Raw genomic sequence first — 23,817 nt, 5'->3', positions numbered from 1 at the left:
CCCTCCACATGCCCCAGCACATTTGCTTCCCTGCCTCTAGCACTGGATAACACACACAAATTAGCTCTCCAATGACAGGCTAATTACTTATTGATGTGTCACCACTGTGTGTTAGAGTCAGGTTGCATAAACGTGCCTTGGAACTTGGTTCTCTCAAGGGAAGGAGCTTTGTTTTCAGAAAATGCTTTGCCTCTGGGCCACTACCAGCACCTTCAATGCAGGCCATAGAGATCACAATAGAACTGAGTACACCTAAGTGACTAAGCTTCTGAAGGGTATGAACAGAAAGAAACAAGTTGAAGCAGATTACCTCTACACGAGACCCCCTTTTATCCTTTCCCCCAGGTTTTCAAACAGAACCTTCCACCCATGGCAAATGTAACATTACTTATTTAAGTTTTAATGCAGTTAAAAGGCTTTTAATGTTCTAGCAAAAGATCAAGGCAACATTTTAATGGGGAGGCTGAACAAACAACAAACATGATCTATTATTATCTCTGGCTTCTGTTAATTTCCATGTCAGGAAGAGCCTATGTAAGTCAGGATGTAACTCTCCCACGTTCTTCATCCTCTCTGTTCTGAAGGACTTTGCTGCTGAAGTTAAGCACGGCAAAGGAGACAAGTAGCATAAAGGGACTCCTGGACCTTTACTGCTGATGACAGGGAAAGCCAATCTTCTTTCGGTTCACAGGAGAGAATTGGGCCCGTTACTTGACACGGTATAGGACCTTGCGTTGCAAGCGATGTTGTATCTCCCCCCGGCGCATCATGAGCTGCAGTACCCTGTAGATGGCATGCTCAGGATATTTCTGAGAAGGAGTCACAAAAGGGCAAAAGATATTATGTCAAAAAGCAACTGCTGACCTTGGGAAAGGAATGGTGAGTAAGTAAAGATGTTAGTCCCATGGATAATATACCATACATTGTGGTGAATTAGTCTCTCCTCAGCTGAGTAGCTTTGGCTCCAAAGTACGTGGGGGAGAAGGAAAGACACAGCTTCTTTTTTTACTTTAATTCTGTATTAAACATTCTAGGTTCATAGTATATTACAGGGCATGATCCTTCCCAATGTAAAACACCCATGCAGAAGGATCTCTTCTTTCTTCCCCTGCTACATGCTAAAAGCCATTCAAGGAAAACAGAAAACTAGAAGTCAAACTGAGGAACCAAATAAGGTTGCATAGTGGTCCTCTGATGTTGCTAAACTCTAAGTTCTAGTAGCTCTAGACAGCATAGTCAATGATGAGCGATAAAAGAGCTGAAATTCAACAACATCTGAAAAGCCAGAGGTTGCTTATCTCAAGGACAGAGCTAAACGTAGATGTGGATAGAGAAAGCAGGTGCAGACATCTCACTTTTCAAGTCATCAGCACACACTCTCTGACCAAGAGATGGAAAGAGAAGAGGGGAAATCTCCTTCCTAATGAAATCCATTTCTCTGCATGCAGCTGCTATAGCTCAATGTCAAGGGGGTGGCTATATCCTCCTCCCTCCCTTGAAAAGAATACAGAGCTACGTATGAACCATTCCCAGCTGATTTCCCATCCAAGTGGCATAACAGTCCTGCTACACTTCAGCAATACAACAGAGCCATGTGCCTTTAGATAATTATTATGCACCTTATTATTATTTTCAGTTGATGAGAATCTAAGTGACCTGCACAATATTAAATAAGTTATCTTAGGTGTGGAACACAGCAACCATAGGATTCAAAACTATATATAGCACCTGTAAAATCTGCAGTAATACCTGGAGTGAATTCCTTGCTCCACTGAATGGGAAGCTATTAGATATCACTATCATGAGGTGTGGTCCTCCCCCACATCATCTAATCCACTTAACTTACTTGTTTCACAAAATCCTGGATGATACTGTGTTCTGACACTTGGGAGCCAATGGCAAAGCGACGCTTGAGTTGTTTTTCAATACGAGACAACATCTCCTGGTCCTCCTGAGTAGTGAATCCTTCCACTCCTAAGGAGAAGAAACAGCATTTTAGACACATGCAGTCCTCTATGGACATTTACTATGAGGATCCCAGGGATCCACAGCACTTCCCAATTTACACTGTATGTTTTTGTGTTTACATGAGGAGATCACTAATCAGCATACACATTCAGACCAAATGGAATGGATGAACTGGTTTAACACTACTGCAGTTTCATTCAGTGTGTGGAAACACCCTGCCTTGTTAAATTGATCCAGTGTTGAACCATTGTGTCCTTCCAAGTAGGTAAACAAAAGACATTAGCAATGATGATAACAACAACATTTATTTATAATGCCCTTTCCATCAAAGGGTAGTACATCAAGGCATATACAAAAAAAAGAACAATAAAATACCACACTATAAAATCCTAAAATACTATACTAATATGCTAAAAGCAAAAGAAACAAAATCTTCCACAGTTGCTGTTCATCTTGGCCATCTTGAGCAAGGGGACCAGTTCACATTCCTAACTTATATTTCAAGTGAATCCAGCATTTATGACACCCGCAAAAACAAAAGCAATTTTATAGTATTGTAAAGTGTTAAAAGTACACTGCACCTATATTATCTCAGTGTTTCTCCACACAACTCTGTAAGGTAACGTAAAATCAGCATTACAATCCAATTGCTGAGGTGGATGAGAGAGAAAAATGTTTTAGTTCTCCAAATACTGTTAGACTGCAACTCTCATCAGCACTAGCCAGGGCTGAGGAACACTGTGTATAAGGTTACACTTTGACTTAAGTTCACAGCAGAGGCAGGAAATGGAGCAGAGGCTTCTTAATTCATCCTCAGCTATGGCATCAGCCTTTCCCCAGCTGGCATCCCATAGAAATGTTGGACTACAATTCCATTATCCTCAGGCAATGATATCTAAGGATGATTGGAGTTTTAGTGTAATAATCTACAGGAAACCAGGTTGGGAAAGGCTGCACAATACTATGCCACCTCTGCAAAGTCTATTCTAAGCATCAAGTAGCTGGTTTTAGAGTCAAGCAAGAACACTGTCCCCACATAAGCAAAACACACCAGAGACTACACCAGCCATATTCTGCCCAGCATCACAATGAGTACCATGAACTCAGGTCAACAAACGCTCTGAGAGTTAAGCTGGTTATGTTCCTTAGGCCTAGCTCACCTGAAAGGTTGCCTGACATGGCAGCATCAAGCGTTGAGACTTGGAAGAGGCGCAAAGCTTCCTCCACATCTGCTTCAGTAGCAAAAGGCTGGAGCTTCATCTTGCTGATAGATTCAGCAATCCTCACAATGGCCTCTAGCTGTCTAAAAGACACAAATGAAGAAACCCATTTTTAAAAAAACAGCAGAATGGAAAAATGAAATGAAATGAGAGGAGGAAAAGGAAATAGCACAAAAGAAACTGAAAGCCAAAAATAAAAAATATAAACAGCAGAAAGATGTTTATAACAGAAATGCCTACTAAGTATCAGAAGTCTTCCATATGATGTTGCTATCAACTAGAGACCCGTTATCTTCCTTGCTATTGTCGTTGTATGCCTTCATGTCATTTCCACCTTATGGCAGTCCTAAGGTGACCCTATCATAGGGTTTTCTCAAGTTTCTTCAGAGGGAGTTTGCCACTGCCATCCTCTGAGGCTAAGAGTGTGTTACTTGCCCAAGGTCACCCAGTGAGTTTACATGGCAGAGCCAGGATATGAAACTTGGTCTCCAGAGTCCTAGTCCTAGTCCACTATACAATGCCAGCACTCTGTTATCCACCATACCTGACAGTAATGGGAATGTTGGATCGATGGTCAGTCTCCCTCTCATGTTGGCGGGCGCCACTGCGCATGAGGATGTAGCGGTTCTTCAGTTTCTCTGCAGCCTCTGCAGAAAGACGAGGGCCACATTTCCTGCAGGAGGAGTCACAGAGCTAAGTCTTGTCTCCAACTAGCCCTGCCACAGATCAAATGCTGGAAAATTACTTTTCCAAGCTCTGTGGCACAGCATCTTAAAGCCTGTATACATCACAGCAGAGTTTTAGAGAAAGAATTCAATTTTTTCAGTAGTATCTCAGTACTACAGCTACTCAATTCAATAACGAATGAGGGCCAAAAAAACCCACAAAAAGGCTAAAATAACCATAGGAAAAAAGATAAAGCAGCACATCTCCCAACTTGTTGGTGGTTCCTTTGCTGAAATTCATCACCTGTTCAAACTGTCAGGGATGATGAGAGTTGTAGCTCTTCACCTCTGGCTTGAACTCACCACCTGGTTGTGCACCGCGCTGACCAGTTTTGGCCAGTGGTTATAGCTTAGCAGAGTTACAGAGAATAGGCTGAAGACCCTGACAAACTCTCCAAGCCTTCTCACTCTCTGCTTCCACAGAAGTCTTCACCCTTCTTCAGGATCCAGCTGGTTCTTGTAGCTTCACCCAAGACACCAGACAACTCAGTAGTCTTATATAAAAGATCTACTTTATTCTACTATATACAGCTCCAAAACTATCCAACACAACAATACTCTACTCCTTACTACCCACTCTACTACCCACAAAATACATTGGGATCTATAGTCATTATTATAGTCAATGCATGGTACCACCCACTGTTGTCTGTTTCCACCCAGTAGGCGTGTACACCATTCTCATTGGTTCTCTTGGTTCATCCTACAATTAATGATTTCATCATCTCAGCCTTGACCACTTAACAATTGTCAGGTGTGTCCAATTATCCACTTTACATTTCTTGTCCTTGGCATTCAGGACTTGTTAATTGTATTACCATTTACACCTGTGTGGTTCCCAATTGGCTTCTGCTGAGTCATCCTGACTCTCACATACATGTTTTATTTCATCTACTGTATGTCCCATGCTGCTTTTTCCTTGACACAAACTTCTTTCACTTTAAAAGTAAATGGGTTGGAGAGGGAGGGCAAAACACACACACACAACAACAAAGTACAGAAGAAAGAGAAAAGAGCTCTGCACTGGTCACAGACAGGGGAAAAACTGACAAAGATAGATGGCCTCTGCCTGACAGCCATTTGTTTTTAATGATATTTCCTCACCTGTGCGGAGCAGTGACAGGGTGAAACCCACTTTGTGTAGCTTTCTTCTCTCATCAGTCCAGAGAAAGCTGCATCTCAGAGTGTATCTGCATTACACAGTTACAGCAATAGACTATTTGGAAAGTTGTTGTTCCATCCTATGGAAACCTAGAATTTGTGGTTTGACTAGATACTTAGAAGAATGCCAGAGTTGCGTTTGTGGTTCCTAGGGCCCAAAATATTTAAATTTCTTTTCCCCACAATTTCCATAATTTTCCCTCTCAAATGTTCCAAAGCCCTACTTAGGATGTGTAGGAGCTAATTCTAGCCTCCCACATTTTAGGCCCAAGAAAGAATTCCCTACCCCCACTCCTGCAACAGGAAGTAATCTTAAAGTCAACACCTGAACTGCTGAGTTGGAAAAAAGAAGAGCTCTCTTGGGCCTTAAATGGCTCAGAAGGCCAAAACTGTAGTAAAATTGCATTGGTAGTGGTGTGGGGCAATTTGTTTCCTAGAGTATGGCCCTCCATGGTCCCCTGGCAGGACAGTAGCCCGCTAACTCCCACCAGTTGCCCATACATTATAGAAAGCTCTAGTGCTACAAAGGGGAATGAATCACAGAATTAAGGAGTTGGAAGAGACCACATGGATTATCCAGCCCTACCTCCTGTCATGCAGAAATATACATCCAAAGCACTCCTGACAGATGGCCATCCAGCCTGTTTAAAAACCTCCAAAGATGGTGCCTCTAAGGCAGCGTATTCCACTGCCAAACAGCTCTTACTGTCAGGAAGTTCTTCCTAATGTTTAGGTAGAACATTATGGACTAGAATTCTATCTAGCAGAGAATACTAAACACCTCAGCAAACTACAAATGCTAGGAGTCCACAGGATGGAGCCACAGCAGTGAAAGTGATAGTGAAGTGCTATAACTGGATAGATACATGCCTAATGAAGTCAATCCCACCTTACAACCTGCCTAAAGGTTCCTTGGCTGATCACCACAGCAATTGTCCAACTCACGTGCGGCAATAGGCAATCATCTTCTTCAGTTTGTTGAGCTCAATCTCTCCCTCAACAGCCTGGGTCTGTGTCAGGGCACTCACATGCAGGGACATCACATGCCTGGCCAGAGTCTATGGATACAGCACAAAGCAGGAGGGTTGAAAAGAAGCAGCACATTGAACCAGATTTGATCTTTGCAAGAGAGCCCCTTGTCACAGTGTTCATTTAAATGAATAGCCATCAGCTTCTTTAACCATGGCTCTGTTTGGATTTCCCCTACAATTATTCCACTACAATTACTTATCCTTTAAGAAGCATCTTTCATATATCAAATGTTCAGTGATCTTTAGAAGAAATCACTTGTTGCAGCTGACCACCAATATTCCCAGGTTTAGAGACAACATGGTTTTGACAAAGAGCAAAGAAATACTTCTACGGTAGAAGTTGGACTTTGTGCTTTAAACCACTTAAGTAAATTAGCCAGGATCAACAACAATCTTGCAAGGTGGAACTGGCACTACCTCTCCTTGCCAATTCAGCCTGAATGAGGAGAAATCCAGATCTTACTGAAGAATTCAGTAATAACCGTACAGCCAAGAGCTAGGTTGATGCCATACCTAATAAAATATGCACACTACTAATACATTCAACAGAGGTTTATATATTTACAAAACAGACTAGTATGAGAGGCCACGCAAACACAACCGTTAAGAAACAGAACCATCAAAATATCTATATAACAGGCAAAAATGAGAAAGATAAAAACTTTAGTTCTCATGCACACTAAATGCATAAGCATGGATCACCTAGCAAAGTAAATTTCAAGACCATAGTATCCACACAGACAAAATAGAGAATCCAGGAGGACAAAGGAGAAAGAGCTATGCTCAGTTTTGTATGAAAAAATTGCCATAGCTCAGGTGAACAAATTTAAGATATCAGGATCGTTTAGAGGCCAGAACATTCTAATGTCTTGGCATCCAATCAGGTTCTTTCTGAACACAAATGGCATCATTTTCTCATTTATTTTTTTTCTTTTAAATATCCTTGAGCCACTCAAACAAAAATAATAGAGACATATATGCCTATAGGCTCATCCAACATGGAAACTTACAGGTAGATAAAGAATTTCTTTATAGACGCAAGAGGTCTCAGAGTCAAACCCAAGACTAATTACTGGATCATAGGGCCTTTTTGGGTATCAGACTGCCACTTTCAAGAAAGGCTAAATTTTGTCCAAGATGCTTCACTAGTTAAAAGAGAAAGTCAATCAGGTACCACAGACTGTTTGCAACATGCCAGATAACTTGATTCATTATTATCTTTCCTCTAGAGGTGCTCTACCATATGAAACAGATAAAAAGTATGGCAATATTGAAAGAGTGCCTTTCTTTTATTTTTACAGTTTATGCACCTTAACTCCCTTTGCACTGCTTTACCCAGATCACCTACCATGTCTCTTTCTTCATTGTGTTCATCCTTGACAATGAAGATCATATCAAATCTGGACAGAATGGTGGGCATGAAGTCTATGTTCTCTTCACCTTTCGTCTCATCCCAGCGCCCAAAAACAGAGTTGGCAGCTGCTAATACGGAGCAGCGTGAGTTTAGAGTGGTTGTGATACCAGCCTACATAAGGATGAAAAGAATCTCATGTTTATAGGAATCAATATTATACTAAATAGCAGAACAATAAGCCCATGTGCAAGGCCTTGCCTGAACTATTACACAATGTATACCAGATCTAAGTTACCACAATACTATGCTTGAAACAAGCTGAGAAATCTACCACCCCCTTCTTCATGCCACTGAGGAGGTATTTACAATATATTTATGCATCATTTGTTACTTGGAGGTCTCTCATTCTATAAAGTTGTCATAGGTCAAAGCCAACTTTATGACTATTGACAGAAACAATCATTTTATTTACATCCTACTTATCCTTCAATGAATTCAAGGACGTGTATGTGTTGTCTCTTCCTCCTCCTCATTTTATCTTCACCATAATCCTCTGTGATAAATCAAACTGAGAGGGAGTAATTGGTCCAAGGTCACTCAGAGAACTCAAGAGCTGAATGGGAATTTGAATCTTGACTTCCCGAACTCAATCCAATACTAACCACTACACCAGACTGGGACTTGGGGGCTGTACAGACCACCCTTTGGAGGGGCGTCCTGCTGCTCCTTTCCTCACTGGGTCGAGGCCATGGCCCCATTCCAGCGCTTTGCCAGCGTGAAAAAGAAAGGCAAAATGCAGCTCCTTTTAGCACTGGGAAAAAGTTGCCATTGTTAACTGCAGCAGCAATTTTTTTGAGCTCCATTGCCACGCTGTGATGCTCCCGACGCCGGCATCAGGGTGTATGGTGTCAAAACACGACGGCCCAATTCCACCCCAATGCCAGAGTTCAATGCTGGTGCTGGTCTGTTTAGCCTCTTAATAATCCCCCCCCCCAATCAAAACCCACTGACAAGTAAATCACAAATCCCTCTTGTAGATCAGGGGTGGGCAATTGTGGAATACTAAGGAGCTACATCAGCCCAAGGAAACCCTGGAGGGTTGTATACCCCTACTCACCCTCCTACAAAAAGATTAATATTTTACCCCAACACCATGTTTTAGTCCCTGCCCCCAGTCATTTTAGTCCCTTTTTTTAACAACAGGAAATGAGTGGAAGTAACGTCTTATTCAATGAGGAAAAAAAGCATCTCCTGGGCAAGTGGTCTGGAGGCACAAAAAATGTGGTGAAAGTGCTCCCATGTCCCATAGAAGGCTTTTTTTAAATTGGTGGCCACAAAACTGTCCCTAATGGGCCTCCCGCCACCCCAGGCACCTTTGCTCACTCCTGCTGTAGATGGCTGAAGTAAAGGAGAAAAACCTTCCTCAGAGGCTGGAGCAACTTCACAAACTCACCTTAGCAATAGAGATGGTCTGCTGTTCCATAGCTTCATGAATAGCTACCCTGTCATCCTCACGCATCTTTTAAAAGGACATAAAAACATAAGCCAAACAATCAAAGCCAGGCCTCCCATGTGGGAATGTGAATGGTAGAAGATTAAAGCATCAATCACAGTCTACAATGTTTCCTACTCTATCAGAGACAGCCAGATGGTGCTCAGCACTAAGCTTCCCAGGTTCCTGGCATTCCAATAATTGTAGTATTTTCATGTCCAAAAACAAAGAACAGAAAAGAAAATACATTCATACCATTCTATCCAATCCAGAGTGTTTGTAATGTGATATTCCACAGGAAAAGGGGCATGCATGCTCAACACAGCAGTTTTGAATTGCTGGTCAACTTAGGCATCCCTGTGCATGGATATTTAAATAAAAGCTGTAGGCAATTTACAGGTGTATATCAATAATTAAGTAGATGCATTCCTGGGCATTATTTTAACAGAAAATTGGTATCAAGGGATAGGAGTAACATGGAAATAACAGGGATAGGTCCCTGCACCACACAAAAAAGAAGAGTTCAGCACATTTTCAGCAGACTTTTTATTCAAAACTAGCCATATGTGTGAAATAATCAGGACTGGTAAGCCTTTCATAACGAAACAAAATCTTTTTGAAACTTATGGAGACTAACCAGAGGCTTCTTCCAATATGCATTTGCTGTACATATAATGTTGAAACCCAGGACGAAAAGTCTAGTTCTCAAGTCCTCCTTCACCATCCTCTCAGTTCCAAAGTAGCTGAAAAACTTCTAGCTAGTCAGAGAACAAGGAGGAAAAGTGGAGACTGGCTGGACACAAAACGACTTTGTTAAAAGAAGCTTCTTTGTCCAAGTCTTTGTTTACTGAGGTATGCCTGTATTTATTCAACAGCTGCTGATCAATTTTTCATTACAATTCAGAATGCAGGTTATGAATCCCTATACCACTTGAGTCCAGGTTGTATGAAAAATTGTGTTTTCTCATATATTCCTACCTGGCCATTGAGAACTGCAGAGATCTACTCCTCTGAGTTCTGTCACCTTCAGAAGTACTTTTGGCGCAGACAAGGAGACACAAAACAGGGTCTTCCCAGTGATGTCTCCCAAATGATGGAACTCTCTTCCAAAGATGGTTAAGCTAACCCTCTTCTTCTTCTGCCAGCAGGCAAAGACTTTTCTCTATTCAGGCAAAATTTCAGCAAATACCTGCCTATTACTGTTCAGAGGTTTAAAACAGCTGTGTGTACTCCTTGTTATCATTAATGGTTAGCCCCTTCCCTGGTGTCTTTCTGTAGGCAAGTAAAGAAAAACCTTTTAAATTTAAGAAGGCATTTGGTTTTAACTATATATAGTATGCTACAGCAGATAGGGCTTTTAATGTCAGGTGTAGTGTTTTATTTTAAATGTCTTTTTAATGTTGTTTTTAACTTGTGTGATTTAAATAAAAGTTTAGTCTAATTATATCTTAACTTTCGTTTGTTGTTGTGTGCCTTCAAATAATTTCTGACTTATGGTGACCATCAGGCAAACCTATCATGGGGTTTTCTTTGCAAGATTTGTTCAGAGGGGGTTTGCCTTTGCCTTCCTCTAAGGCTGAGAGAATGACTTGACCAGGATCACCCAGTGGAGTTTTCCATGGCCAAACCACCCACTTGACAGTAACATCAAATGCAGCTAATTATTTATCTCTCCTGCCTTCCTCTTTTGCTGCCACTGCCAAAAGTCTTGAAAGAGGCCTGCCTCTACTGTAACTCTTTAGCAATTTACCAGCCCAGACTTTTGCTGCCCCATCCCATTCATACCTTGTCAAACTCATCTATGCAAACCACTCCCCCATCAGCCAGCACCATGGCTCCACCTTCCATGAAGAAGCTCCTTGAAGATGGGTCCCTGATGACTGAGGCTGTCAAGCCAGCTGCACTGCTGCCTTTCCCAGAAGTGTACACCTGCAAAAAGAAAAGGAAGAACATCTCATGCAACCAGAGCTTGGACAGTGGGTTTTTTTTTTAGGACAACAGCTTTTGAATTATGGGAGTTATAGTCCAAAAATGTGATTTTTCCTGAAGCACTGAAAACCACATCCTTCAGGACCTATTCCAGAGACAGGGCAAACATCGAGTAATTCAGCTACCCAAGGAATGGCCTACTTGGCAGCTGTGGGAGACCATGGGAGCTTATACTCATTGCTACACAACTGTCTGCACCACATAGTTATAACAGTTTCATACTACCAGCTGTCATGACTCCATCCTGTGATTTATAGTTTACTGAGGTTCTGATAATTCTCTGTAGGGAGCACCAATGCCTTCCAGCAGAGAATTCCAAATAGCTCAATAATGTACAAATGCCAGGATTCTGTAGGAGGGAGCCATGGTGGTTAATGTGATAGAAAACTGGTTTAACTGTGCAGTGCAGATATACCCTTTGTTTAAACAGGTAAGCTAACTTACACTGAGCAACAGAGGAAGGATGGGAAATGAGAAAAAATGGAGGGAAAGGATAGTAAACGGGAAAGGCACAATGAACAGCCACATCCAGCTCACTTTATAATTAGATTATCTTAAATCTTGGATAGTGGAGAGAAAGACAGGAAATGGGAGCAGGACAGGTATATTAACAAGGCTTTCAGACACTGCGTACAGGAGCACAAATGGTAGATTACATTTGTGCAAATGGTTCATCAAACCAGATCATGACTCAACAGGTTTCTGTTTGATCTCTTAGAAAAGCTTTCCAGGGCATGATGAATTGTACACTGAGTCATTCAAAGGATTTTGCAGTTCGCACAAACCCATTTCAGTAGTCATGAGTATTCACCCCAAACTGAAACAATTCAGACAGGCAAGTTTAAGACTTGTAAAGTGTCTGACTTAGGGATGCAGCCAAATTCACATGTTAAATTCTAAAGCAGTAAGATGTAATTATGGTGGGATACAGACCGTCCCTTTGCGCCACGTATTGGGGCCAGGGCAGCCACAGCGGCAGCCCAAAGGCCCCAATCTGGCGCTTTTCAGGACCAGGGAGAAGCGGCAAAATGCCGCTTCTCCCTGATCCTGAAAAGGGGTCTCCTTGGGGCTTCATGCCCCAGGACACCCTGGAAAGCCGCTGCCAGGAGAGAAAGGGGTCACTTGGCCCCTTTCCCCCGGCTTCGTTCCCGCAGCCATTTGGAGACTGCGGCAATGAGGTGCTCCCCAAGAAGGAGCTCCGTTTTGGAGCTCCTTCCAGCGCCGCTGTTAGGCCGCCACAAGCGGCCTGATGCAGCGCGAAGACATCACGCCTGCACCGTGGCTTTTGGACACAGCACGGCCGTGACGTCGTCTGTACAATGTGCTGCCATTTTGATGTACGGAATACACCCTGAGGCAACCCTAGCACATATTCTTTACATGCTAAAAGGCCCATCTGTCCAGGGCCAATGTGACAAATATGATATCTAAGGGGTGAGTAGTCTTTGCATTCATCAATTAACAAAGGAATCCTGTAATTAGAAGTTCACCCCTTCGCTCCATATTTCACATTCATTCTTACTCTTTCACAAAAGTGGACTGCAAGAAATTGGCAGGTCACTTTGTTTCTAGAATAGCTTTCACCATGGGTTTAATGTACGGTAGCTTTCATAAGCCATGGCCTGGGGCTAGGAAGTATGCACCCTATGAAATACATGCAGTGCATTGTGGCTTGTAGTTCCCTTCCTTACATTGCTGATTCCCCCCCCCCCCCAGCCTATAAAGGGGTCGGTCATTCATGTTTTATGGAGAATCTCCAGAGGGTACAATTCGCAACTCAAAGGCTATTTCACCATCCCCCATGAGTCTCTTTCAGGCCTAAAACAGATCCTTTACTGAAACTAGAAGTGACTGTCTGGTCATACCCATTTTTTAAAAAGGGAAACTGAGACCTGTCAGGGCTTGGGCAGGGGTGGGAAAGATGACAAAATGCGATCAGCATGGTCTCAAAACCTTTCTTGCCTCTGTGTTCTCAGAAAAGGAAAAGGGTGCTCAACCTGAGGATAATGGAGCAGAGGACAGAAAAAGGGAATTTCAGCAGAGAATAAGCAAAGAGATAGTACAGGAATACCTTGTTAATCTAAATGAATATAAGTCTCCAGGACCAGATGAACTACATCCCAGAGCATTAAAAGAACTGGCAAATGTAATATCAGAGCCATTGGCAATAATCTTTGAGAACTCCTGGAGAACAGGAGAAGTCCCAGTAGACTGGAAGAGGGCAAACATTGTCCCCATCTTCAAAAAGGGAAAAAGAAAGGGTCCCAAAAATTATCATCCAGTTAGTCTGACATCAATACCAGGAAAGATTCTAGAGCAGATCATTAAACAGAGAGTCTGTGAAAATTTAGAAGGCAATTCCATAATCACAAAGAGTCAACATGGGTTTCAGAGAAACAAGTCATGTCAGACAAATCTTAGCTCTTTATTTGATAAAATTACCAGCTTGGTAGATGAAGGGAATGCTGTGGATATAGTATATCTTGATTTCAGCAAGGCCTTTGACAGGGTTAACCATGACATTCTTGCAAACAAGCTTGTAAAATGTGGGCTAGACAAGGTAACTCTTACATGGAATTGTAATTGATTGACTGGCCAAACCCAAAGAGGGTTCAACAATGGCTTCTTTTCATCCTGGAGAGAAGTAACCAGTGGGGTCCCACGGGGCTCTGTCCTGGGTCCACTGCTATTCAACATCTTTATCAATGACTTGGATGACAGAAGTGGGTGCATACTTATCAAATTTGCAGATGACACCAAATTAGGAGGAATAGCTAATACTCCAGAGGACAGGATCAAAATTCAAAATAATAATAATAATAATAATAATAATAATAATAATAATAATAATTTTTATTTTTCTATTTCCCGCCTCTCCCTGCGGATCGAGGCGGGATCCCATCAATATCAGCAATACAGTCTACAAAATACATAACAGATTAAAAACATCATCATATAACCACAATATACAGTAAAATACAGTACAATACAATACAATACTAGTCAATGCTAGTAGCCAGCAATATTACAGTAGAGGAAACAATGGATCTGATTCATCTGTTTTTCCATATAATCTACACGGGGTGGAAATCTTCATTATAGCAGGTCAGGTGGATATGCCCGCTGAAAGAGATCCGTCTTTAATGCCTTCTTAAAGGCTTCTAATGATGTAATGAGACGGATCTCTTCTGGCAAGTTGTTCCATAATTTTGGGACCGCAGCTGTAAATTTTTGGGAAGTAGTGACCAGTCTGGTTTTTTTGTATTCCAGCAGTTTCTTCCCTGAAGTTCTGAGTGTGCAGGGTGGATTGTGTAGGGAGAGGCGTTCCCTTAAGTAACTCGGGCCCGAGCCATGTAGGGCTTTAAAGGTGACGATCAACACTTTGTATTGTGCCCGGAAGCTAATCGGTAGCCAGTGTAAAGATTTTAGTATTGGTGTAATATGGTCCGATCTTGATGTTCCCGTAACTAATCTGGCTGCAGCATTTTGAATTAACTGAAGCTTCCGAACTTGGTACAAAGGTAGCCCCATGTAGAGCGCATTACAGAAATCTAAACGAGGTTACCAGTGCATGCACCACTGCTTCAAGGTCTCTCCAAGCCAGTTAGGGGCGCAGCTGGCATATCAACCGAAGTTGGTACCAAGCACTCCTGGCCACCGCCTCCACATGTGATGTTAACTGTAGAGACGAGTCCAGGAGCACTCCTAAACTGCGGACTTCGTCCTTTAGGGGAAGTGTGACCCCGTCCAGGACAGGTTGACAAATCTCCCCACCCGGCCCAGGGGTTCCTATTGCAAGTACCTCCGTTTTCTCTGGATTCAACCTGAGCTTGTTTTCCCTCATCCAGCCCATTACCGACTCAAGACAGGCATTTAGAGGAGAGATGCCATCCTTGGTCACTGCAGCAGTCGGGGACACGGAGAGATGGAGTTTGGTGTCATCAGCGTACTGATAACACCGCACCCCACGTCTCCGGATGATCTCTCCTAGCGGCTTCATGTAAATATTAAACAGCATGGGAGACAGAATGGCGCCTTGAGGGACACCCGATGTCAACTCTCGCTTACGAGAGCAACTGTTTCCCAGCATCACTATCTGGAATCTGCCTGAGAGATAGGATCTGAACCACTGGAGCGCAGTGCCCCCGATACCTAAATCCCTCAGGCATTCCAGAAGGATACCATGGTCTATGGTATCGAAAGCCACTGAGATGTCCAAGAGCACCAACAGGGTCACATTTCCCCCGTCGATGCCAAGACGGAGATCATCGACCAAGGCAACCATGGCAGTCTCAACTCCGTAACCTGCCCTGAAGCCAGTTTGAAATGGGTCTAGATATTCGGCTTCATCCAAGACCGCCTGGAGTTGGAAGGCAACTGCCCTCTCAATCACCTTGCCCAAAAATGCTAACAAAGAGACTGGCCTGTAGTTGTTTCTAATCAGGGGATCAAGGGAGGGTTTTTTCAAGAGTGGTTTAACCACTGCTTGTTTAAGTTTAGATGAAAATATCCCCTCCCTAAGAGATGCATTAATGATGATTTGAAGTGAGGTTACTACTGCATCCCCTCCCTGGGCAGTCAGCCATGATGGGCAGGGATCTAGAGGGCAAGTCATCTTCCTTACACTTCCAAGCAGCTTGTTCACTTCATCAGTATTCACAAGCTCAAAGTGATCCAGTCTAACACCGTCCATAGAGTCCCTGACCTAAATAGACTAGAAAGCTGGGCCAAAGCTAACAAAATGAAATTCAACACGGAGAAATGTAAGGTACTGCACTTAGGGCAGAAAAACAACATGCACAGATATAGGATGGGCGACACCTGGCTGAATGAAACTATGTGTGAAAGGGATCTAGAAGTCCAAGTAAACCACAAGTTGAACATGAGTCAACAGTGTGATGCGGCAGCTAAAAAAGCCAATGCAATTTTAGGCTGCAGCAATAAAAGTATAGTGTCCAGATCAGGAGAATAGTGCCACTGTATTCTGCTTTGGTCAGGCCCCACCTGGAATATTGTGTCCAGTTCTGGGCACCACAATTCAAAAAGGACATTGAGAAACTGGAGCGTGTCCAAAGGAAGGCGACTAAAATGGTGAAGGGACTGGAAACCATGACCTATGAGGAAAGACTTAGGGAACTGGGGATGTTTAGCCTGGGGAAAAGAAGGTTAAGAGGTGATATGATAGCCCTGTTAAATATTTGAAGGGGTGTCACATTGAGGAGGGAGCAAGCTTGTTTTCTGCTGCTCCAGAGAACAGGACCCGGAACAATGGATGCAAGCTACAGGAAAAGAGATTCCACCTCAACATTAGGAGAACGTCCTGACAGTAAGGGCTGTTCAACAGTGGAACACACTCCCTCAGAGTGTGGTGGAGTCTCCTTCCTTGGAGGTCTTTAAACAGAGGCTGGATGGCCATCTGTTGGGTATGCTGTGATTGAGAGTTCCTGCATGGCAGGGGGTTGGACTGGATGGCCCTTGTGGTCTCTTCCTACTTTATGATTTTATGATTCTATGCTTCTGGATCCTTAGTGGCTGCCCATTCCGGGCATACTGTGTTGGACCCTTACAGACAACTACTATCTGTACAAGTGCTGAAGAGATTGAGTCAGATGAGAAAAGGTTTCCTGGGATACATTCACAAATGGGTCTTGCTTCCAAGCTACAGCCAACTTCTACTGTGATAAATGTGACAAGCATGCTAGGCATATTGTGCCAAATTGTTCAAAAGACATAATGGAAACTGTTATTACTATGGCATACACTCCACATGTACAAATGGCATTCTGCTTGAGCATGGCAGGCTTGTAAATAGCACAGGCAGTGAGGTGAATGATTGAGTAAAAAATGACTCCAAGGAAACACAGACGGAAGCTAGTGGTTTCTTTTCTTTCAGGCTGCTAATATCTATATTTGAGCAGATGGAGTAACATTTTACTTACAAGGCTGATACAAAGTTGGCTGAGTTCTTAAAGGAGTCTGTGATGTCCTTCTTGCCATCCAGTCAATTAATTCTAAATCTGTTCTTTCCTTTGCTTAGGGACAAACAATATATGCTATATTTTTTTTTACTGTGCAGCTAACTCTGTTGCTGTTTCCTAGGCTGAGTTCTAATAATAGTGGTTAGAAAATCAAGTAGAACAGGGGAGTCCCAGATTCTAATCCCTGTTCAACTGAGCTGTTACCATCTTCCAGCCTAATTTAGTTCACCAAGATCCCAAAGATGAAGGAACTATGTACACTGCCCTGTGCACCTTAGAGGAAGAACAGAACAGATGCAACAATTGAAGTAATTCCAGGAAATCTTTTTCTCAAAGACAAAATAAAAATAAAAAATTGACCAGCCAGACATTATGAGACTTCAGTATGAGAAATCATTATTATTAACAGTAGATGCAGCTAATATTCAAACCATAAATAGGGATTGTCACATTTTTAGGTTACTGAGGTCATTATCACCACTGATCTATAGTTTTAAGTTTTTGAAGCATCTGCAGATTATATTTCTATGGATTCAAATTTACAGTAAGGCAGTTTTTCTCCAACGCAATAAAGGAATACTGATTGATATGAAAATTCCCAAAGTGGTAAAATGCAACTGCCCATCAGGACACTTACCCCAATAGGTGAACACCGTTCTACAAATTTTAGCAGCTGGGACTTGGCTGTGCCAGGATCCCCCAACATGAGCAGATTAATATCCCCTCTGCGAGTCAAGCCATCAGGAAGCCTGTTGAGTAAGCCAAAGAGAGAAGAGCATGACCTCTTGTTCAGAAAGCTAGCCTCCCACTCTGAAAGGATGCCTAAGAAGTCAAGGGAACATACTGAGTAACATTAACAGAACTTTGAAGCCAAAGCTCCTGTTCTTCCTATCCTTAACATCGCATGTTCATAAAGAACAGTGATAAGTTTGCAAACACAGAGTCTGCAAAAAACAAACATTACAGTACTTCCTCCTCCTTAATGGTTTTGTCTGCCTTCATACAAACTTATGGGAATTCTCTCATGGCATTTCCTTGGCAAGATTTATTTTGAGGTAGTTGGTCATAGGCGCGGGACAGACCGCCCAAAAAGGGCGGACTCCCGACGCCTGTTTTTCCGCCAGAGGGAAGCCGCAGCCTCCAAACCGCGCGGCTTCCTGCCGGTGGAAAAACAACCCATGAAAAGAGGGTTCTTCTAAAGCCGGGGTAGGCAATCTTTTTGAGCCGGGGGCCGGGTTGCTGTCCCTCAGACAACTGGGGGGCCGAAGCCAAAAAATAAATAATTAAATATATAAATAAACCAGGACAAATGTAGGACAAAATTTTTAAATGAAGACACTTTTTAAAAAAAAATGGAGGACACAGAAAAAATTTGCTGATTTTTAAAAAAATGTTAATATAAATGCGGTTTTGAGGCTTCTATAGACAATTGCCCCCCAAAGGCCCGGCGGAATCAGCGGCAGGACTGGGCTGGGGCCGGTCCCCAAGGCATCGCCGGGCTGCATCCGGCCCGCGGGCCGCAGGTTGCCTACCCCTGTTCTAAAGCCACGGCAGCGGCATAACAAGTGCACCATTGGTGCACTGGTTATGTAAGCTTTGTGCAGACGCCATGTGGCACTTACATAACAATGGCAGCGCCAATGTATACAGGTCACCGCCATTGTTACGCCCTCGTCATGTGCTAGGGTTGCGGGGGATGTGGGCACTGCACCCCCAGGCAACTACCACATGGCAAGGGCATAACAAAGGGCCTGTAGGTATCAGGCCATTGACTTCCTCTAAGGCTCAGAGAATGTAACTTTCCCAAGATCTCCCAGTGGGTTTCCATGGCTAGGCAGGGATTTGAACTCTGGTCTCCCTGAGTCCCAGTCCAGCATTCAAACAACTACATCATGCTGGCCCTCCTATTAATTTTTAAGTATTCTGCCCTAGTAAATATCCCTGCCAGACATGCCTTCTTCCTCTAACCCAAATATGGGCAATTTCTTTTAGCCAAGAACTGAATTCAGGTACACAGAACCTCTGGGGCATCAGATGGATGGTGAAGAGGACTGCAGGATAAAACCAAAATATATCATATTTTATCACTGGGCTCTTCTTACTATCAACCAAGCCTCCTTGGAAGTCTTTAAACAGAGGCTGGATGGCCATCTGTTGGGTATGCTTTGATTGAGAGTTCCTGCATGGCAGGGGGTTGGACTGGAATGCCCTTGTGGTCTTTTCCAGCTCTATGATTCTATGATTTCTCCTCACTGGATCTGCTGGCATGGGATTCCGGGAGTTGTAGTCCCTTTTTGTTCAGTTCTCTTCATGTCTAGGGTGGATACCTCTTTCGAGAACCTCCAAAGAGCATGCATGCAATAGCCTTCTTAATATCAGTACTGCCATAGATGGAGGGAGCAATGCTCTTGGCAATGGTCTCATAAATATTAGGCATGGAAGCAAGACGCCGGAATTCCTCTTCTTCCTGAGGAGTCACAGAGCCACTGATGCTGCGTCCTGAAAAGGGTGAAGAAAAAGAAGTCAGGAATGCTAAACTATAGAGACACTTGGGTGGGGCATTTGATTACAAGTACTGGTAATTATTATTTATATTATTTGCTATATTTCTATCCCATCTTTCCCTCAGTTAATTTAAGACAGTATACATACAAATCCAGGTAAGCTTAAATTAAGCTGCCTCTTTTCCACAGCTCCAAAACCAAGGCAAAATGTTTGTTTGGCTCTTCTGATGACGTTGAATTGTGACTCCCATCAGGCCTGACCAACACAATGATGAAGAATGCTAAGAGAGGAAAACCCACAACATCAGGAAGGCCACCCATTCCCCAGTCTTGCCCTAGTAGGTGATCAATATTAAGATGTGAAAAGGCACCAATGAAAGATCAACTTTTCTAAGAATAGCCTTACCTGAACCTTCAGTGTCTACTTGGATTCCCACCACACGGATGTAAGAACTTCTGATACCCACTCCAATATTGTCCCGTCCCTTGTTCTTAGTGACACCAGCCTTCTTGATGGAGTAGATGCCCATGACAGTAACTCTGTTCCCAGGGACAACCTTGTCACATAAATACCTGAAAAATATTTAGCATAATCAGGGCCAATGCAGGGAGTGAGGGAACAAAACATGACTTAAACTGGATGACAAGAGGTCAGCATTCACCACCTTCAAACTCTGAAAGTCTGGGATAGGAGACACAAATTAAATATTGTAATTATTTAATGGAATCAGAGTTGGAAGAGACCACAAGGGCCATCTAGCCCAACCCTCTATCACGCAGAAATACACATTTCAAGAGAACCAGTGTGGTGTAGTCTTTTGAGCACTGGACTATTATTCTGGAGATCAATTCCCTGCTCAGCCATGGAAGCTCCCTGGGTGACCTTGGGCACTCTCAGACCCAGAAAACCCTGTGACAGGTTTGCCTTAGGATCACCATAAATCAGAAATGACTTGAAGGCACACAACAACAAAAACATTATTTCAATTTTCTCCCCTGCTGTTCCATTTTATGTATTTATAATGCAAAACAGGACTAATAAAAAGCAAACAATTTTATGACTGGTTTCATTAAAACAATTGCCAAGGCCTTAATTGCACTACTGATGTAAAAACAATCCAGCATGGAAGTGGGACTGGAAGAAAGTTATTTTGGCTCCTTCTAAACCTCTTGACATAGATTTATCATAAACCAGAGGCAGGGAAGATATGGTCCTCCAGATGTTGCTGGACTATAACTCCCATGATCCCTGATCAAAAGTCAGATTAGCCAGGACAGATAGAAGACTTGTCACCATGGTATAAATGATTTGTCATCATAGTAAAAATGAATCCAAAGACAATCACAGCCTCATACATTCTTTTACAATATTAGGAAAACAGCTATCAGAACAAAAGCTGCCCAAGCCCCAGTGCCTTCTTTCCCCCATGTCTACAGTTTTAGAGAGAAAAAGAAAGGTTACCAGGCTTAGATGTGCTGCTTATACAAAATCCAGCCTACTGGCCCATTTAGTGTTTCACTGTTCTACTGACTCATACTTTAGCAGAATCTCAGGCAGAGAGATCTTTCCCATCACATGCAACACAGACATTTCAACTGAGACCTCAATACCATTTTTTCTGTTCTTGTGCTAAATTTTTTCCCCCAAGCAAAAATTGTTTCTTCCACTCCTGGAGGCTTTCAAGAGTAGCAGGTTTTGCATATTACAAGCATCAACACATTGCTGCCCACAACAACAACAAAATACATCAATCATCTTCCAATTTTAATTTTAATAGCAAAGCCAGGCTCTGAAATTCAGACCTTCTGCATGTGATGCACATTCTGCTGCTGTAATGCTTATACATTACAGTTTTAGCACTAAGACTCCAATTTAACAGCAATGGCTGAATCCAATGGAATTCTGGGGTTTGTAATCTGGTGAGGCACTAGAGCTTTCTGAATGAATTCTAAATAGTTCTAAACTGCTAAACCCAGGATACCATAGGATGACACCATCACAGTCAAAATGGAAGCATAGTGTTATAACTGTGTAGTATGAAAGGGCCACCTTAATCAAGTTTCCCATCTAAAAACCAGCTGATGAAAGGACAAATGGCAAGGATAGTTTTTTGTGGGGTTTTCGGGCTCTGTGGCCATGTTCTAGAAGAGTTTTCTTCCTGACATTTTGCCAGCATCTGTGACTGGCATGTTCAAAGAATCCTTGCCTGGAAAAGAGTTGGGTATACTGTATATATACTGTGCCACCCTGGGAATATATACCCAACTCTTTTCCAGGCAAGCATTCTCTGAAGATGCCAGCCACAGATGCTGGCGAAACGTCAGGAAGAAAACTCTTCTAGAACATGGCCACAGAGCCCCAAAACCTCACAAAAAACTATGGATGCTGGCCATGAAAGCCTTCGACACCAACAAATAGCAAGAAATTACCTGTCACAGTACAGTTGCATATGCCGGGGCATTTCCCCATGAGGGACAGCATCAGGTGACTCCTGGAGTTTCAGCGTCTGGAAATCCACACATTTGCACTTGTCTGGAACAATAAAATATGGGTCCAAAGGGCACTTTGCTAGAACGTTCTGTTCCCTAAAATGAAGTGAGGGAAGACAGAGGGTAGGATACAGGTAAGAAAGAGGAATACCACAAATTTTAAAGAATGCTCCACCAGTGCTAAGGAACTTATGGCCTGCCCATTTGGGACTACAACTCCCATCAGCACTGGCTGTAGATTCTGGAAGCCAAAACCTCATAGCTCTGGACATTGATAAGTTTCCCATCCGTGTGTAACAGTGTGCCCTTCACAGTCCTTTCCTAGTTTACCCACATTTGGCCTTAGGGTTGCAAAAATCTTTCTTTTGCTGATTGAGGAAAAGCAAAATGCAAGACAGCAAAACTTGTGCACAAGTTTATTATGCTGTGCCTGAGCTTCTCATGTTTGCAGTCACAAAGATCCAATGGGCCTGCTTCACTCTCACAACAGTGTTAAGGAGAAGGATTTTAGAATTCTACTACTATCAGCCAGCCTAAAATGTATGCAAGGTAGGTTTTTACCTGCACAATGTTGGAAAAGGGTAATCCAAAAACTACATTACTCAGCAAACATGCAACAGATTGCCTTGGATAACTTGTATTACCCAAGAGGAGATGTTGTTGAGATATGCCAAGAAGGGCTGTAGTTGATGTAGTTTAAGGCAAACTTATGGAGGCTTCATCCATCCAGTTCTTTGTATACTTAGGCTGCATGAATTTTACACTGCAGAATTCATGCAATTCAACCCCGCTTTAATTGTCACGGCTCCATCCTGTGGAATCCTGGGATTTTTAGTTTGTTGTGGCACCAGACCTCTCTGACAGAGAAGGCTAAATATCTTACAAAATTACAAGTCCCAAAATCCATAGCACTGAGCCATGGCTGTTGAAGTGGTATCGAACTGCATAATTCTGCAGTGGAGATGCAGGCAGAGAAGGGAAGCTGGGACACGTCAAATATAGTTCAACCCCAACAGCAGTGTTTCCCTTCCACTCATGAATGTAGAAATGTGGGCTCTAAAATGGAACAGGACATGGAGGTTTATCATATCTAGATAAGCTTTATCCACCCCACTTTGTTTTCTTCTGACTAGGACCTCCTGTTCTTGTAGTGTTTTAGTCCTTGTAGTGTTCGATTCCATAGTCCATTATTGAGATCTTTGGGGTATTTGCATTTCCACAAATAAGGAATTAAGAAGCCCTCATTTTTGGACATTCAAGGCAATGATGCCCTTTTTAGTACCATCCCACCAAGCTCAGCTAATGGAGGGTTTTTGGTAAACCTTTTACCCTATCTGGTCTACAAGGCTATAAAGGATCTGGGCTGACTTTAGCAAGTGCTTAACTTGCATGTTTTTATGCAGCTGTTTTATTGTTTTAAGTGTACATAACTATAGATGAGAAACAGTATATATATATTGAAAGACAAATTTTATTTAATTATATCTTGCTAGAAACACAGTCTCAAGTCTGCTGACTTGAGAAAAAACTCCATTTAAATCAGGCTGACACATACTATTCCTGGGTGTTTCTGTCACACTTGACCCCTTCAGGCAGCCCTTTTTTTTCCTAGCAAAAAGAGAAGGTGCATCACCACTCCTAAAAACTAGTAGTAGAAAAATCACCTTTTAAATTCATGAGTTAACATTTAAAAAGTAACCATTTCTCAAAAAACATCCTGAGATCATACTACTGGGCGGGGTACACATATTTTAATAATGAAATAACGACTAAAATGTAGAATTTTTTTTGTTAGTTTGGTGCTATTGTTTGGCACTTCTGTCAGTCTAGAAAGGCCTCTTGTGCAAAAATCTGATCCCCATGCATGCTGCAATTAACCACCCAAATGAAATGCATTATAACTTA

General features: G+C 42.6%; 1 protein-coding gene across 1 annotated transcript in view; it reads right to left on the bottom strand.

The window, feature by feature from the left end:
• Positions 1-403: 403 nt before the first annotated feature.
• The window catches only part of MCM5 (minichromosome maintenance complex component 5), a 31,626-nt gene continuing 8,212 nt past the window's right edge, over positions 404-23,817 (bottom strand). The window contains exons 6-17 of the mRNA XM_042470101.1: positions 21,853-22,008; positions 19,829-19,995; positions 19,246-19,417; positions 17,556-17,667; positions 10,737-10,880; positions 8,913-8,978; positions 7,454-7,630; positions 6,020-6,132; positions 3,733-3,861; positions 3,129-3,271; positions 1,847-1,974; positions 404-809 (exon numbers count right to left, since the gene is read on the bottom strand). Coding sequence (XP_042326035.1) covers positions 708-809; positions 1,847-1,974; positions 3,129-3,271; positions 3,733-3,861; positions 6,020-6,132; positions 7,454-7,630; positions 8,913-8,978; positions 10,737-10,880; positions 17,556-17,667; positions 19,246-19,417; positions 19,829-19,995; positions 21,853-22,008 — 1,609 coding nt within the window. The 3' untranslated portion in view covers positions 404-707. The remainder of the gene's footprint in view (positions 810-1,846; positions 1,975-3,128; positions 3,272-3,732; positions 3,862-6,019; positions 6,133-7,453; positions 7,631-8,912; positions 8,979-10,736; positions 10,881-17,555; positions 17,668-19,245; positions 19,418-19,828; positions 19,996-21,852; positions 22,009-23,817) is intronic.

Source organism: Sceloporus undulatus, chromosome 5 (genome assembly GCF_019175285.1).
Source record: "Sceloporus undulatus isolate JIND9_A2432 ecotype Alabama chromosome 5, SceUnd_v1.1, whole genome shotgun sequence".
Taxonomy (NCBI): Eukaryota; Metazoa; Chordata; class Lepidosauria; order Squamata; family Phrynosomatidae; genus Sceloporus; species Sceloporus undulatus.
Note: the sequence above shows the minus strand (reverse complement) of the source record. Positions and strands in the feature narration are given on the sequence as shown.